Below are 15032 nucleotides of genomic sequence, written 5' to 3' on the forward strand. Positions count from 1 at the left end.
CTGGGTGTTATCTCAACCAAACAGACAGTTCACTGGTGACAATATCAGCTACCACTATTACTATGTCCAACCTTTTGTTAAAAGCAGAAATAAAAGCAAAGATATTTGGGCATATACATGTAGCATTCATCTTAATATTTGCAAAAAGCCAAGAGATTTGATTTGTCTTCCATTCTCTTTTCCCGTTTTTCTCTTTTCCTCCAGGGATAATGTCAGGGGTGGCACCTTGGTGACCTCTCTTTTCTTGGGGTCATGGTGGCCTTGGTGGTAATGGAAACCACAGTGACTGTGAGAAACGACCGTTCACTTTAAATTTTTAAAGGTTTATTAAACCGCAACAACATAACAAAGGGACTGAATAAGGAAAAAGGGACAGTTCTGGGAGTGTGGCCAACTGCCACAAAATGGCAGCTCTGCCTTTTATACCCCTGGTGTTGCATCAACCAAATACATATTCCTAAGGAATCATACATATTCAAACATTTTCCTTATAAGTCCCTTGCTCCTCCCAAAGTCTGCCAGTTGACTCTTCCTTGCTGTCCATTGGTGGAGACCTTCCTGCTGTGTGATTGGAGGTGAGGTGTTGTTATGCCATGCCTCCCCAGAAACAGGCATTCCCATTTCCCAACCGTCCCATGCAAGGGGCACAGGCACGTGCCCTCCCTCCACATGTCCCTGGCACGATGACAACCAGGGCCATCTGGTGGCAACAATATGAGAGATGGGAAGGAGATTATGGGGAGAGCAGAGAGCGCCCAAACAACAAACAACAATACCATGCATCAACAAAATTTCTCTTAACATACACAAAGTATTCATCCATTAATTATGAGAGCAAATCATCATGTTACCCATCTACAGCAAAGTTGTGGCTGCCCCATGCCTGGAAGAGTTCAAGGCCAGGTTGTGCAGGGCCTGGAGCAGCCTGGCCCAGGGGAAGATGTCCCTGCCCATGGCAGGGCTGGCACCGGACGGGCTTTAAGGTCACTCCATCCCAAACCATTGCAGAGCCCCCGGGGCCGGGATGGGGCAGGGTGGGGCGGGCGCTGGGCAGCGCCAACAGCTCGTGCTGCCGCCTGCTGTTGGCACCCGGAACTGCAGCTGGGGGCGGCGCATGCGCAGTGCCGCTGATTTCCCGTGCTCGCTGCTGCCCTCCGGTGGACAATTCCTGAACTGCAACTGCCAGAATCCCCAAATCCCAGCATGGGTCAGGCTGGAAGGACCCAGAGTGGGCACCTGGCCCAACCTCCCAGCTCAGGCAGAATCATCCCTGAGACCAGGATTGGGTCCAGAGCAACCCAGAACTGGACACTGCACTGGACAGAGCTGGACACAACACTCTGGGTGTGCCTCCCTGGGAAGGACAGAGGGCCATGGTCACTCCCTGACTTCCTGACCCCACCCCTCCTGATACCCCCTGGATCCCTCCTGGCCCCAGGCCACATGGCCAGCTTCACGGGTCACCCACCAGCAACCCCAAGTTCTTCTCCAGAACTGCTCCAGCAGGTCCCACCAGTCAGGGATGGCACTGGTGACTGTCCCTCCCCAGGGACAGGACCTGCCCTTGCACTCTTGAACCTCCATATTTCCAGGCTTTAATGTCCCCTGAACTGCGGGATGTGTCAGGATGCTCTGCCTGGAATGCGGCCAAGGGAAAATGCCCCATTTGCAGCCATCAGGGCTGCATTGGGAGAGGTCTGGTGCTGATTTTGGTGCTGAATTGGTGAAAACCAGCCCAAATCACCAACCTCAAATCGACAACTGAGTGTGAAGCACCAGAACTGGGCCTGGCCATCCGTCATCTGATTCTGGCCATGTCCAGTCCCCTCTCAGATAGAGATTCCTCTCCCCTATTTCTGCTAGAAATGAAATGTCGTTGAGGTTCCTCTTTTGGGAAGGGGATGCTCCCAAAGGATCCTCCTCTAAGTTGAGAGAAAGAGATATTCTCATGCGTGTTCGTGTGGGGAATGACATCAAACCCTGCTTAAGAATAATCACTTTTGGCTGGCTGTGACAGATTTATTTAACGGCATCTTTATGATAGAATTATTTAATAGAATTGCTTTGCACAATGGTCTTGGGGGCCACAGTGGTCACAGTGCCAGTGGTAGCCTTGTGGCTCAGGGAGTCTTGGTGATCCTGGTGGTCATGGTGGCCTTGGTGGTCACAGTGAGCATGGTGGCCAGAGTGGCTGTGGTGGCCTTGGCAGCTTAGGGGGTCTTATTTCCATGGGGCTCTTGGTGGTCTTGCTGAGTGTGGCGTGGCGGCCACAGCAATGACAGTGACCTTGGCGTCCATGGTGGCCGTGGTTGCCACAGTCACCACAGTGAGCCTGTGGCCTTCGTGGCCTTGTGGCTCAGAGGATCCTGGTGATAACTTCCAGGGATGTGGGGCGAGCAGGAGTTCTCTGAGGTGGAAGGGGGCCGTGGGGATGCTCCTGGGGATGCTCCTGGGGAAGAAAGAGGAGGGTCAGGGGGACCATGGAAGGAGTAAGGAAGTCAGGGACAGTTGTAATGGTGTGTTAGGGATGACAAGATAGATGGGGCCCATGAGGTGACAGGTGACAAGGTGTGCCAGGGGAGCGGGGTATGGGGGCCAGGGGTGTAAGAGGTGTCATGGTGGGCTTAGCAGTGACAGGGGTTAGGGGGAGTCAGGGAATGCCATGGGGCTGGCAGGGGGTGACAGGGGTTCAGGGAATGCTATGGGGATCCGGCCCACCCACGCACAGCACACAGGGCCCGTCCCCACAGCACTGCCTTTGGTGGGGAGGGACAGGGTTGGTACGGGGACATCCCTGTCTCTGTCTGTGTCCTTGGCCTCTCCTGGCAGTGGTGTCCCGGTCCCTGTTCCCCGGTCCCCTCCTAGCTGAAGGGGTCCCCATCCCAGTGCCCTGTCACGGGTGTTCCTTTCCCCATGCCCACAATGGGTGTCTCCAGACTTGGTATCCCAGGCACAGCATGTCCCTGTCCCCAAATTCTCAGTGTGTGTCCCCACAGGTTGCAGGGAGTGTCCCCAAACCCCCTGTGTCGTGTCATGAGTGTCCCCAGCCAAGAGTGGCTCTCCCCAGGGCTGGGTGTCCCTGTCCCCACACTGTCACTGGGTGTCCCCAGCATTGGGTATCCCTGTGTTTCTCTCCAGCTGTGGGTGTCATTGTCCACCCACACACTGTGGGTGTCCCTATCCGCCTGTCTCCCATCCCCCGTGAGTGTCATTGTCCTCTGAGCCTTATCATGGGAGTCCCCATGCCCACAGTAGGAGTCCGCATCCTCCCAGGGTGTCCCCTGTGGTCACCTCAGTGCCACTCGCAGTTGTATTTGCTGAAGGTCCCAGCAGAGCGGAGCCAGATCCATGTCCTCTTCCCATCCCAGGTGACTTGGGTGACCTGAAAGGTCTCGAATGGCGGGATCAGCACCTCTTCCTCTGTTGGATACTTGGAGAACTGACGGACGTCCACACCATGGCATGTCAGCACTAGGAATATCGTGTCTGACCCAAATCGCAGAGCAATTTCTTTACGCAGCGACGTCGATGTGAATTGGCCAAACCGGACCCACTGGCCTTGCTGTGCCTTGAAATGAACGTCACGCACACCCCGGAACACCTGGTGACACTGCCTGTTCTGAGCCTGCCTCAGTGTCACCAGGGCCTGGGTCAGCAGGAAATGCAGCGTTTTGAAGTGGAAGTTGTTTCTGTATTCCTGGCGCGAGCGCCCGGCTGTACGCACGGCTGCGTTGAAGTCCTTGTAAATGTCCTTCATTGAGTAGGCCATGAGAGCAATGGCCTGCCACTGGGACGCCAGAGGGGACACATGGGAGCCCCGCTTGCGCCACTCGGCCTCAGCCTTCACCCAGGTCTTGGCAAAGAGAGGATTCTTCTGAAACTCAAATTTGTAGAGTGCTGGCAACGCCTTGGTCATGGCAGGGCCGCAGCCCCGGTACTGGTCATCGAAGGAGTCCTGGGCCATGTCCAGGGGCACCACCTTGATGGCCACCGTGGCCACGGTCATTGCCAGCAGTGCCAGGGTGTGAGCCAGGAGAGCCATTGCAGCAAATGGCCACTGAGAGCAGTGTGGGGCACTGGGGAAGAAAGAGGGACACACTGAGGGGACAGTGAGGTGGCACCGGGATACATGGGAAGGGTTCCCCTATGAGGGGCTGAGGGGGAAAACTGGGGTCAGCCTGGAGCAGGGCTGAGGGGCAGCTCGGGCCAGAAGACCCGAGGACACATCCTGGAATGCTGATCCCAAATCCTGGCGTTATGCCTGGAATCCCCAGGGTCCCTCAGAACCCCAGGACAACAATCCCACTCCCATGGTCCCATGTCCCCTACCACTGGTTTCCCCATAATGACCCCCAGGAACTTGATCCAAATTCTGAGGTAACTCCCTGTCCCCCCAGGAGTGACCTCCTGAATCCCATTCCTGTGACCCCTGCAGCGTTGTCCCTGTGCCCACTAGCCCCACAACCCCACTCCCAGTCCCATGTCCCTTCCCCCCTAGTGTCACCCCAGACCCTCTGCAGTTCCCCGGCCCAAACCCTGGGAACAATCCCTGACATCCCCAGGGTCCCCTCAGTGCCCCACCACACCCCAGTGCAAATCCCAGTCCTGTGTTTACCCTTCTGATGTCCCCCCAATGCTCCCCAGGAACTCATTCCTGCTCCCACACCTCTTTAGACCACTTGTGACCCCAGGGCCCTCAGGAACCTCACCCAAATTCCCAAAGCCACTCCCTCACCCACCCCAGTGTGTCCCTCAATGCTCTCCCACACCCCAGTCAAGCTCCCAGCCCCATGATCCTTTTGGTGTCACCCCCGGACCCCAACCCAAATCTGGGGATCCACCCTTGTCTCCCGCTGGAGCCCCCCATGGCCCCACTCTGCAACCCCAGTCCCGTGTCCTCCCTCAAGTGTCCCCAGTGTCCCCCAGCCCCTGATACCAAAATCAGCCGGAGTGAACTCCCTGATGGAACTGGAGGTATCAGAAAGACAGAATTCTTGATCAGCTTGGAACCACAGCAGATGTCTCCTGGTCCTGCAGCTCAGGGGAGACTTTGCCATGGGGTATTTATCCACCACAATTATAAATATTCATTATAATCAGCTTCTTATCTCGTACAGAAACTGCACTTTCTCAAGAAATTATTTGCATGGCTCCACCTTTCTCTGGAAGTTCTATTATGGAACTGGAAGGTCATAAAAATGGGGTCTCTGAGGGCCATTTTCACTGACTGTCCCAATATCCCAGATGACCTCACCTGGAACATTTGCTTTTTGCAGGTGCTGCTCCTCCTGTGTTGCCAAAAACCCCTCACTGGAGTTCCTTTACCTGTTTCCCCATGGGCTCCAGCCATGTTCATCCTGAGTATCCACCCATTTTCATCCTGTTCATGCTTTTGTCAGTCCATCTTTAAGCTCTATCCAGTGCCTTCATGGAAAATGAAACTTTCTATTTTATTTCTATCAACTGAGACTTCAGGTGACCTGTGCGGTGCTTTTCCAAACAACTCAATCAGCCACGACTGGCCCAGGTCAATGTGGGCTGTGGCAGCAACTGCTCCCCTCATCCAAGAGGCCGGGAAATCCAATTTGGGACAAAAGTTTGTGGTATATACTCTGCTCACCGCAACTGCAAGAAGATGTGGAACAAGGGGCAGAGCTCGGTGTGTTACAAAGAGCTCTGGAATTGGCAGTGAGAGAAAGAGCAAACATTGGAACTCACTTGCCATCTGCTTTGAGCATTGCTCATGCCAACGGAGCCATTAGGAAAGAAAAAAGTCAAATACCAGCACAGGGACCTCAAATTAAGTATAAAGAACAAATATAGTCCCTCCTTGATAACACCAAGCTGTGCGGAGAAGTGGCCGTACTACAATCCAGGGCACACCAGCTTGTGGATTGGCAAATCATTGTGGGTAAGTAGATTTGCAATAAAGCTGCACGAGAGGTTCCGCAACAAAGCATCCTGGTGTTAATTCCTGAGAAAGGAATTTCACCCCCATAGTTGAGGCCTGGATAGAGTTGGGCAGATTGAAAATTGTCTTCTTATCTAAAACCCACAATAAAGAGGGTGGTTGCTCTCAGTCGCCTCCACTTTTATCCTGCATATCCACACTTTTACATCCGTTTCTTGCTTTAGGCAGTCAGTCTTTAAACTCTACCCAGAGCCTTCAGGGGAACTGAAACTTCCTTTTCTTTCTTCTCTTTCGCCCCCTGTGACGGTGATTGCAGGGGTCCCAGGATGAGGGAAGAGACGAGGATCTGACTCCAAGTTTCGGAAGGCTTGATTTAGTATTTTATGAAATATATTATATTAAAACTATACTAAAAGAATAGAAGAAAGGATTTCACCAGAAGGCTAGCTGAGAGTAGAAAAAGCAGGAATCATAACAAAGGCTTGCGTCACGGACAGAGAGTTCAAGCCAGCTGACTGTGATTGGCCATTAATTAGAAACAACCAACATGGGCCAATCACAGATGCACCTGTTGCATTCCACAGCAGCAGATAATTATTGTTTACATTTTGTTCCTGAGGCCTCTCAGCTTCTCAGGAGAAAAAATCCTAAGGTAAGGATTTTTCAGAAAACATCATGGCTACAGCCCCCCCTCAACACCCCAGTCCTGCTCCCACTCTCCCACTGTCCCACATGCCCAGAGTTCCCCCCAGCCCCTCTCCCAGCTGCTCACTGCCTTGCTGTCACACTTCAGATACCAACTGGTGTCCCCTATCATCCCTCTCGGCACCTTGAGCCTGTAGATGATCTCTTGGAGGAGTGGTTGGGAAGTCACCTGGGTGACTTCCCCGGCCTTGTTGGTGTGACAGGAGAACTTCTGGACCCCCCAAGAAGGGATCCCCCAACAACAGGAGATACCTGAGCCCATGTTTGTGTGGTAGCTCAGAAGTTCCATTTGCCAGTTATCATTGCCACCACTTTTAATGAAGAGATGCGACTGCCAGTGGGCTAATAAGCATTTATTGCTCAGATAAACATCAGTCATAGAGGCCATGGGAATTTAGAGGAGCAAGCAGTCAGCAATAGCACAAAGTAGTCACAAGTTCTTTGTTGCAAGACACTATTTAACTATCTAATCCAATGGACTGTTATTTTGCTTTTCTAACCTACCGCCTTTACTCACTTCCAATGCACTGCAGATGGTTTTACCCAATGGGCTTCTAACTCACGTGCACACCTTTGCTTCTATTATAACTCTTAAACTCTTCACTTACTCTATGCAATCACATTTCTGTACTATAGACCCTTCACCATCTTTGCCCAATACAGTTTCTTACTTACTTCAGGCATATTCTTACTCACAACTTGAGAAACATCAATTTAGGATTTTTCTACTTAATGTCTGTGTACTTTATTCTTACACCAATTCAAGCTCCTTTCAAGGTTGCAGATCAAACCCTTCTGAATGCGTGGAAGTTTCCATATTTCCATTTCCCATGGCCAGTAAACCCTAGAAGTGTTTCCTCTTGCAGTGATGCCTGGAGGTGATGGTTTTGAATGCAAAAGGTTCTTTTGAAAATGTATTGGGCATTGGTCTGTAACAGACCTGACAGTTTTGTCCTATGGGACACTGAGGATGTGAGGCCACAGATCAGTCCCGATCTCATGAATTCCCCAGAGCAGTGGCGCTTTTCTCCTTTATAAATTGCAGCAAAAGTTGGGGAGGGCCTGACCTGGTTATTGGGAGTTACCTCTCACCCATGCAGCCACCCATTTATTGTGGGTTTTAGATAAGAAGCCAATTTTCAATCTGCCCAACTCTATCCAGGCCTCAACTATGGGGGTGAAATTCCTTTCTCAGGAATTAACACCAGGATGCTTTGTTGCGGAACCTCTCGTGCAGCTTTATTGCAAGTGTATTAACCCACAATGATTTTTCAATCCGCAAGCTGGTGTGCCCTGGATTGTAGTACGGCCACTTCTTTGGGCACCTTGCTGTTATCAAGGAGGGACAATAATTCTTGTTCATATTTAATCGGAGATCCCTGTGCTGGTATTTGACTTTTTTCTTCCCATGTGCATCCATGGGCATGAGCAATGCTCAAAGCAGATGGCAAGTGAGTTCCAATGTTTGCTCTTTCTCTCACTGCCAATTCCAGAGCTCTTTGTAACACACCGAGCTCGGCCCCTTGTTCCACATCTTCTTGCAGTTGCGGTGAGCAGAGTATATACCACAAACTTTTGTCCCAAATTGGATTTCCCGGCCTCTTGGATGAGGAGAGCATTTGCTGCCACAGCCCACATTGACCTGGGCCAGTCGTGGCTGATTGAGTTGTTTGGAAAAGCCCCGCACAGGTCACCTGAAGTCTCAGTTGATAGAAATAAAACAGAAAGTTTCATTTTCCCTGAAGGCACCGGACAGAGCTTAAAGACGGACTGACAAAAGCATGAACAGGATGAAAATGGGTGGATACTGAGGATGAACACGGAGCCCATGGGGAAACAGGTAAAGGAACTCCAGTGAGGGTTTTTTGGCAACACAAAAAGGAGGAGGAGGAGTAGCGCCTACAAAAAGCAAATGTTGCAGATAAGGTCATCTGGCATATCGGGACAGTCAGTGAAAATGGCCCTCAGAGACCCCATTTTTATGACCTTCCAGTTCCATAATAGAACTTCCAGAAAAAGGTGGAGCCATGCAAATAATTTCTAGAGAAAGTGCTGTTTCTGTACGAGATAAGAAGCTGATTATAATGAATATTTATAATTGTGGTGGATAAATACCCCATGGCAAAGTCTCCCTGAGCTGCAGGACCAGGAGAGATCTGCTGTGATTCCAAGCTGATCAAGAATTCCATCTTTCTGATACCTCCAGTTCCATCAGGGAGTTCACTCCGGCTGATTTTGGTATCAGGGGCTGGGGGACACTGGGGACACTTGAGGGAGGGACACGGGACTGGGGTTGCAGCGTGGGGCCATGGGGGGCTCCAGCGGGAGACAAGGATGGATCTCCAGATTTGGGTTGGGGTCCTGGGGTGACACCAAAAGGATCATGGGGCTGGGAGCTTGACTGGGGTGTGGGAGAGCATTGAGGGACACACTGGGGTGGGTGAGGGAGTGGCTTTGGGAATTTGGGTGAGGTTCCTGAGGGCCCTGGGGTCACAAGTGGTCTAAAGAGGTGTGGGAGCAGGAATGAGTTCCTGGGGAGCATTGGGGGGACATCAGAAGGGTAAACACAGGACTGGGATTGGGACTGGGGTGTGGTGGGGCACTGAGGGGACCCTGGGGATGTCAGGGATTGTTCCCAGGGTTTGGGCCGGGGAACTGCAGAGGGTCTGGGGTGACACTAGGGGGGAAGGGACACGGGACTGGGAGTGGGGTTGTGGGGCTAGTGGGCACAGGGACAACGCTGTAGGGGTCACAGGAATGGGATTCAGGAGGTCACTCCTGGGGGGACAGGGAGTTACCTGAGAACTTGGATCAAGTTCCTGGGGGTCATTAGGGGGAAACCAGTGGTAGGGGACATGGGACCATGGGAGTGGGATTGTTGTCCTGGGGTTCTGAGGGACCCTGGGGATTCCAGGCATAACACCAGGATTTGGGATCAGCATTCCAGGATGTGTCCTCGGGTCTTCTGGCCCGAGCTGCCCCTCTAGCCCTGCTCCAGGCTGACCCCAGTTTTCCCCTTCAGCCCCTCATAGAGGATCCCTTCCCATGTAACCCCATGTACTCTTATTTTCCCTTCAGTGTGTCCCTCTTTGTCCCCCAGTGTCTCACCCAACTCCTCGTGGCCTCTCCCCGCCATGGCCCTTCTGGCTCGCACCCTGGCACTGCTGGCAGTGACCGTGGCCACGGTGGCCATCAAGGTGGTGCCCCTGGACATGGCCCAGGACTCCTTCGATGACCAGTACCGGGGCTGCGGCCCTGCCATGACCAAGGCGTTGCCAGCACTCTACAAATTTGAGTTTCAGAAGAATCCTCTCTTTGCCAAGACCTGGGTGAAGGCCGAGGCTGAGTGGCGCAAGCGGGGCTCCCATGTGTCCCCTCTGGCATCTCCAGCCCAGGCCGTGGCTGTCATGGCCTACACAACAAAGGACATTTACAAGGACTTCAACGCAGCCGTGCGTTCATCTGGACACTCCCGCCAGGAATACAGAAACAATTTCCACTTCAAAACGCTGCATTTCCTGCTGACCCAGGCCCTGGTGAAACTGAGGCATGCTCAGAAAGCAAAGTGTCACCACGTGTTCCGGGGTGTGCATGATGTCCGGTTCCAGGCACGGCGTGGCCAGAGGGTCCGGTTTGGCCAATTCACATCAACGTCGCTGAGCAAAGAGGTCGCCCAGAAGTACGGAACAGACACCATATTTGAGGTTCAGACGTGCCACGGCGTGGACATCCAGGCTTTTTCCTTCTATCTGAGCAACCGAGAGGTGCTGATCCCGCCATACGAAACCTTTGAGGTCACCAAAGTCACCCAGAATGGGAAGAGAGCATGGATCACTCTCCGCTCCACCGGAACCTACAGCAAACACAACTGCGCGTGGCTGTGAGGTGACGGCACAGGGGACAGCCTGGGGTGATGGGCACACACATAATAAGGCACAGGGGACAATGACATTGACTGGGGATGGGGGACAGAGGCATTCACTCTGAGTGGGAGGACAAGGATGTCCCCAGCTGGGGAAAAGGACAGGGATACTCAGTGTTCTGGACACTCACTGTAGGTGTGGGGACAGCGACACCCAGTGCTGGGGATGCCAACGGTGGGCAGGGAACACCCATGCCAGGGCACTGGGAGGGGGGACACTCACTGAGAGTTTGCGGACAGGAACACCCCATGCTGGGGACACCAAATCTGGTGACTCTGATTGCGGGCCCATGACAGGGCACAGGGATGGAGATCCCCACATCTGGGAGGAGACGGGGACAGGGACACCACTGCCAGGGCAGAGACAGGGACAGGGACAGAGACAGGAAACCCCCTGTAATGATCCTGTCCCTCCACACCAAAGGCAGTGCTGTTGGGACAGGCCCTGTGTGCCGAATGCAGGTGGGCCAGGACCCTCCCTGGTACTCCCTCTCTGAACCCCGGTCACCCCCTGTCAACCCAACGGCAAGCCCTGAACCCTGTCACCCCTAAGCCCACCATGATCCCTGGACATCCCTATCCCCTAACACCCCTATGACCTCCTTGATATCCTGTCACCTGTCACCTCACGGCCCCATATCGCCTGCCACCCCTAACTCCCCATTATGGCTGTCCCCACACCCTTCACTCCCCACATGATGCCCCTGGCATCCGTCTTTGTCCCCCAGGTGGGAGCATCCCCATGGAACCTTTCCACCTCAGAGGATGCCTCGAGGCCACCATGGTGCTGGCAGTGGCCACCAGGATCCTCTGAACCACGAGGCCACCAAGGTCACCAAGGTCACTGAGGTGACTGTGGTCACTTTGGCAACCATGGCTACCATGATCATCAAGACTCCCTCAGCCACTAGTCTAACAGAGCCACCTGGACCAGTGTGGCCGCCAAGGCCATTGTGCAAAGCCATTTTAATAAATAATTCCATCAAAACTATTCTATTAAATAAATCTGTCACAGCCAGCAAAATGTCACAATTCTGAAGCAGGGCTCAAGGTCACTCCCCAGAATTACACTCGTGGGAACGTCTCTTTCGCTCAACCTCCTCTCTTGGGGAGCATCCCCATCCAGGGGCACGAACCTCACACACATTTTATTCCAAGCAGGAATAGGGGAGAGGAATCTCTGTCTGAGAGGGGACTGGACATTCCCAGGGTCAGATGATGGATGGCCAGGCCCATCTCTGGTGCTGCACTCTCAGTTGTCAGTTCGGGGTTGGTGATTTGGGCTGGTTTTAGCCCAATTCAGCACCAAAATCACCCCTCTCAATGCACCCCCAATGGCCACAAATGGGCCATTGTCCCTTGGGCTCGTTCCAGGCAAAGCATCCTGCCGTATCCTCAGCTCAGGCAACCTTAAAGGCCAGAGATTGGGAGGTTCAAGAGGGCAAGGGCAGGTCCTGTCCCTGGGGAGGGACAGTCCCCAGTCCCCAGTCCAGGCTGGGTGGGACCTACTGGAGCAGCTGTGGAGAAGGACCTGGGGGTGCTGGTGGGTGACCAGTGGCCTGGGGCCAGGAGGGATCCAGGAGGCATCAGGAAGAGCAGGGCCAGAAGGTCAGGGAGTGTTCCTGCCCCTGTCCTTCCCAGGAAGGCACATCAGGAATGCCATGTCCAGTTATGCCAAGTGCAGTGTCCAGTCCTGGGCTGCTCTGGTTTCCAATCCTAGTCTCAGGGATGATGCTGCCTGAGCTGGGAGGTTGGGCCAGGTGCCCACTCTGGGTCCTTCCAGCCTGACCCATTCTGGGATTTGGGGATTCTGGCAGTTGCAGTTTGGGAATTGTCCACCGGAGGGCAGCAGCGTGCGCAGGAAATCAGCAGCACTGCGCATGCGCCGCCCCCAGCTGCAGTTCCGGGTGCCAACAGCAGGCGGCAGCACGAGCTGCTGGCGCTGCCGAGCGCCCGCCCCGCCCCATCCCGGCCCCTGGGGCTCTGCAATGGTTTGGGATGGAGCGACCTTAAAGCCCGTCCGGTGCCAGCCCTGCCATGGGCAGGGACATCTTCCCCTGGGCCAGGCTGCTCCAGGCACTGCCCAGACTGGCCTTGGACATGGCCAGGAGTGGAGAAGCCACAGCTTTGTTATAGATGGGTAATATGATGATTGGCTCTCACAATTAAGGGATGAATATTGTGTGTACGTAAAGAGAAGTTTTGTCAATTTATGGGTATGTTTGTTTTTCGGACACCCTCTGTTCTCCTCTTAGTCTCCTTTGCCCCGTCTGTATTGTTGCCACCAGAAGGCCCTGGTTGTCAGGGCTCTCAGGGACATGTGGAGGGAGGGCGTGTACCTGTTCCCCTTGTATCAGGCAGTTGGGTAAGGGCCAAGCCTACTGCTGGGGAGGCATGGCATGCCTCACCTCACCTCCAATCAGACTGCAGGAAGGTCTCCACCAATGGACAGCAAGGAAGAGTCATCTGTCAGACTTTGAATGGGGCCAGGGATCTAGAAGGAAAATTTTTGAATATGTATGTCTACTTATGGATATGTATTTGCTGATGCAACACCAGGGGTAATAAAGGCACTGTGTTCCCCCCAATGTTGTCCCTGTGCCCAACAGCCCCACCACCCCACTCCCAGTCCTTTCCCCCCCTAGTGCCCCCCAGCCCAAACCCTGGGAACAATTCCTGACCTCTCCAGTGTCCCCTCAGTGCCCCACCAGCCACCCTCCCCATCCCAGTCCTGTTTTTACCATTCCATTGTCCCCACCAGGCTCCCCATAAACTCAAGCCTGCTCCCAGTCCTCTGCAACCTTCTTGCAACCCCAGGTCTCTCTGGGATTCCACCCAAATGCCTGAAGCTGCTCCCTCACCAACCTCAGTGTCCCTCAGCTCCCACTCCCCGACCCAAGTCCCAAACCGAGTCCCATTTCCCATGTCATGTCACCCCTGGACCCCAACCCAAATCCAGAGGTCACCCCTGCCCCTGCAATGTCCCCCTGGAGCCCCCATGGCCCCACTCCACAATCCCAGTCCCATGTCCTCCCACAAGTGTCCCCATTGTCCCCCAGCCCCTGGTCGTGAAATTGGCCAGAGTGAACTCCCTGATGGAACTGGAGGTAGCAGAAAGCCGGAATTCTTTATCAGCTCGGAATCACAGCAGATCTCTCCTGGTCCTGCAGCTCAGGGGGGGCTTTGCCATGGGGTATTTATCCACCACAATTATAAATATTCATTAGAAGGGGCTTCTTAGCTAATGCAGATACATCACTTTCTCTGGAAATAATTTGCATGGTTCTGCCTCTTTCTGGAAGTCCTTATATGGTACTAGAGGGTCATCCAAAGGGGTTTCTGGGTGTGGTTTTCACTGATTGCCCCAATATGCCAGATGACCTTTCCTGCAACTTCTGCTTTTTCCAGTCACTGCTCCTTCTGTGCTCCAGAACTTGCAAAAGACCCTCACTGGAGTTTCTTTATCTGTTTCTTCATGGATTCCATCCATGTTCATCCTGACTATTCACACTTCTACCAGCTTTCCTTGTTTTGGCCCATTCATCTATAAGCTCTGTCTAGCACTATTGAGGAATCTGAAATTTTCTTTCTCTCTCTGATTGCTCACAGCCCAGATCCCCAGTCCCACTCCCACAGGCCCATGCAAACGTAGGAACTCATTTGCCATCTGCTTTGAGCATTGCTCGTGCCCATGGAGCCATATGGAGAGATAGAAGTCAATTAACAGCACAGAGATCTCCAATAAAATATGAACAAGAATTAATGCCCCTCCTCGATACTACCCAGCTGCCCAGAGATGTGGCTGTACTATAGTGCAGGGCACACCAGCTTGGGGATTGACAAATCCCTGTGTGTAAATAGACTTGTACTAAAGCTGCACGAGAGGTTGTGCAACAAAGCATGCTGGTGTTAATTCCTGAGAAAGGAATTTCACCACCAGGAGGTGAGGCCTGGATAGAGTTGGGCAGATTGAAAATTGGCTGCTTATCTAAAAGCCCACAATAAAGAGGGTGGCTGAGTGGGTGAGAGGTAACTCCCAATAACCAGGTCAGGCCCTCCCCAGCTGATGCTGCAATTTGTAAAGGAGAAAAGCCCCAGCAAAGCACTGGGGAATTCATGAGATGGGGACTTCTCTGTGGCCTCAGATCCTCAGTGTCCTTAGGACAAAACTGTCAGGTCTGTTACGGAGAAATGCCGGATATGTTTTGAAAAGAACCCTTTGAATTCAAAACCATCACCTCCAGGCGTCACTGGAAGTGGAACACTCCTGGGGAGTACTGGCAAATGGATTTTCTGAGCTACCACGCCAACATAGGCTCAGGTATCTCCTGGTGTTGGTGGATCCCTTCTTGGGGGTCCAGAACTTCTCCTGCCAAACCAGCAAGGCCAGGGAAATCACCCAGCCACTCCCCCAAGAGATCATCCCCAGGCTCAAGGTGCCTACAGGGATGGCATCTGATAGGGGACTCTATTTGGTATCTGAGGTGTGACAGC

General features: G+C 53.2%; 2 protein-coding genes across 2 annotated transcripts; one reads left to right on the top strand and one right to left on the bottom strand.

Annotated features, from left to right (window-relative positions):
* Nucleotides 1-3292: 3292 nt before the first annotated feature.
* On the bottom strand, nucleotides 3293-4042 carry LOC118700085 (erythroblast NAD(P)(+)--arginine ADP-ribosyltransferase-like). The gene has a single exon (XM_036404414.1). The coding sequence runs from the start codon at nucleotides 4040-4042 to the stop codon at nucleotides 3293-3295; it is 750 nt and encodes a 249-aa protein (XP_036260307.1).
* A 5708-nt stretch (nucleotides 4043-9750) lies between these two features.
* Nucleotides 9751-10500, top strand: LOC118700110 (NAD(P)(+)--arginine ADP-ribosyltransferase 2-like). Its single transcript, XM_036404449.1, has one exon. It carries the CDS (start codon nucleotides 9751-9753, stop codon nucleotides 10498-10500), a length of 750 nt encoding a protein of 249 aa, XP_036260342.1.
* The last annotated feature ends 4532 nt before the right edge of the window (nucleotides 10501-15032 follow it).

Source organism: Molothrus ater, chromosome 1 (assembly GCF_012460135.2).
Source record: "Molothrus ater isolate BHLD 08-10-18 breed brown headed cowbird chromosome 1, BPBGC_Mater_1.1, whole genome shotgun sequence".
In the NCBI taxonomy this organism is placed as follows: domain Eukaryota; kingdom Metazoa; phylum Chordata; class Aves; order Passeriformes; family Icteridae; genus Molothrus; species Molothrus ater.

What these genes read in the sequence shown, in the direction of transcription:
- LOC118700085 (XM_036404414.1), bottom strand. Translation starts at nt 4,042, where the DNA reads ATGGCTCTCCTGGCTCACACCCTGGCACTGCTGGCAATGACCGTGGCC.
- LOC118700110 (XM_036404449.1), top strand. Translation starts at nt 9,751, where the DNA reads ATGGCCCTTCTGGCTCGCACCCTGGCACTGCTGGCAGTGACCGTGGCC.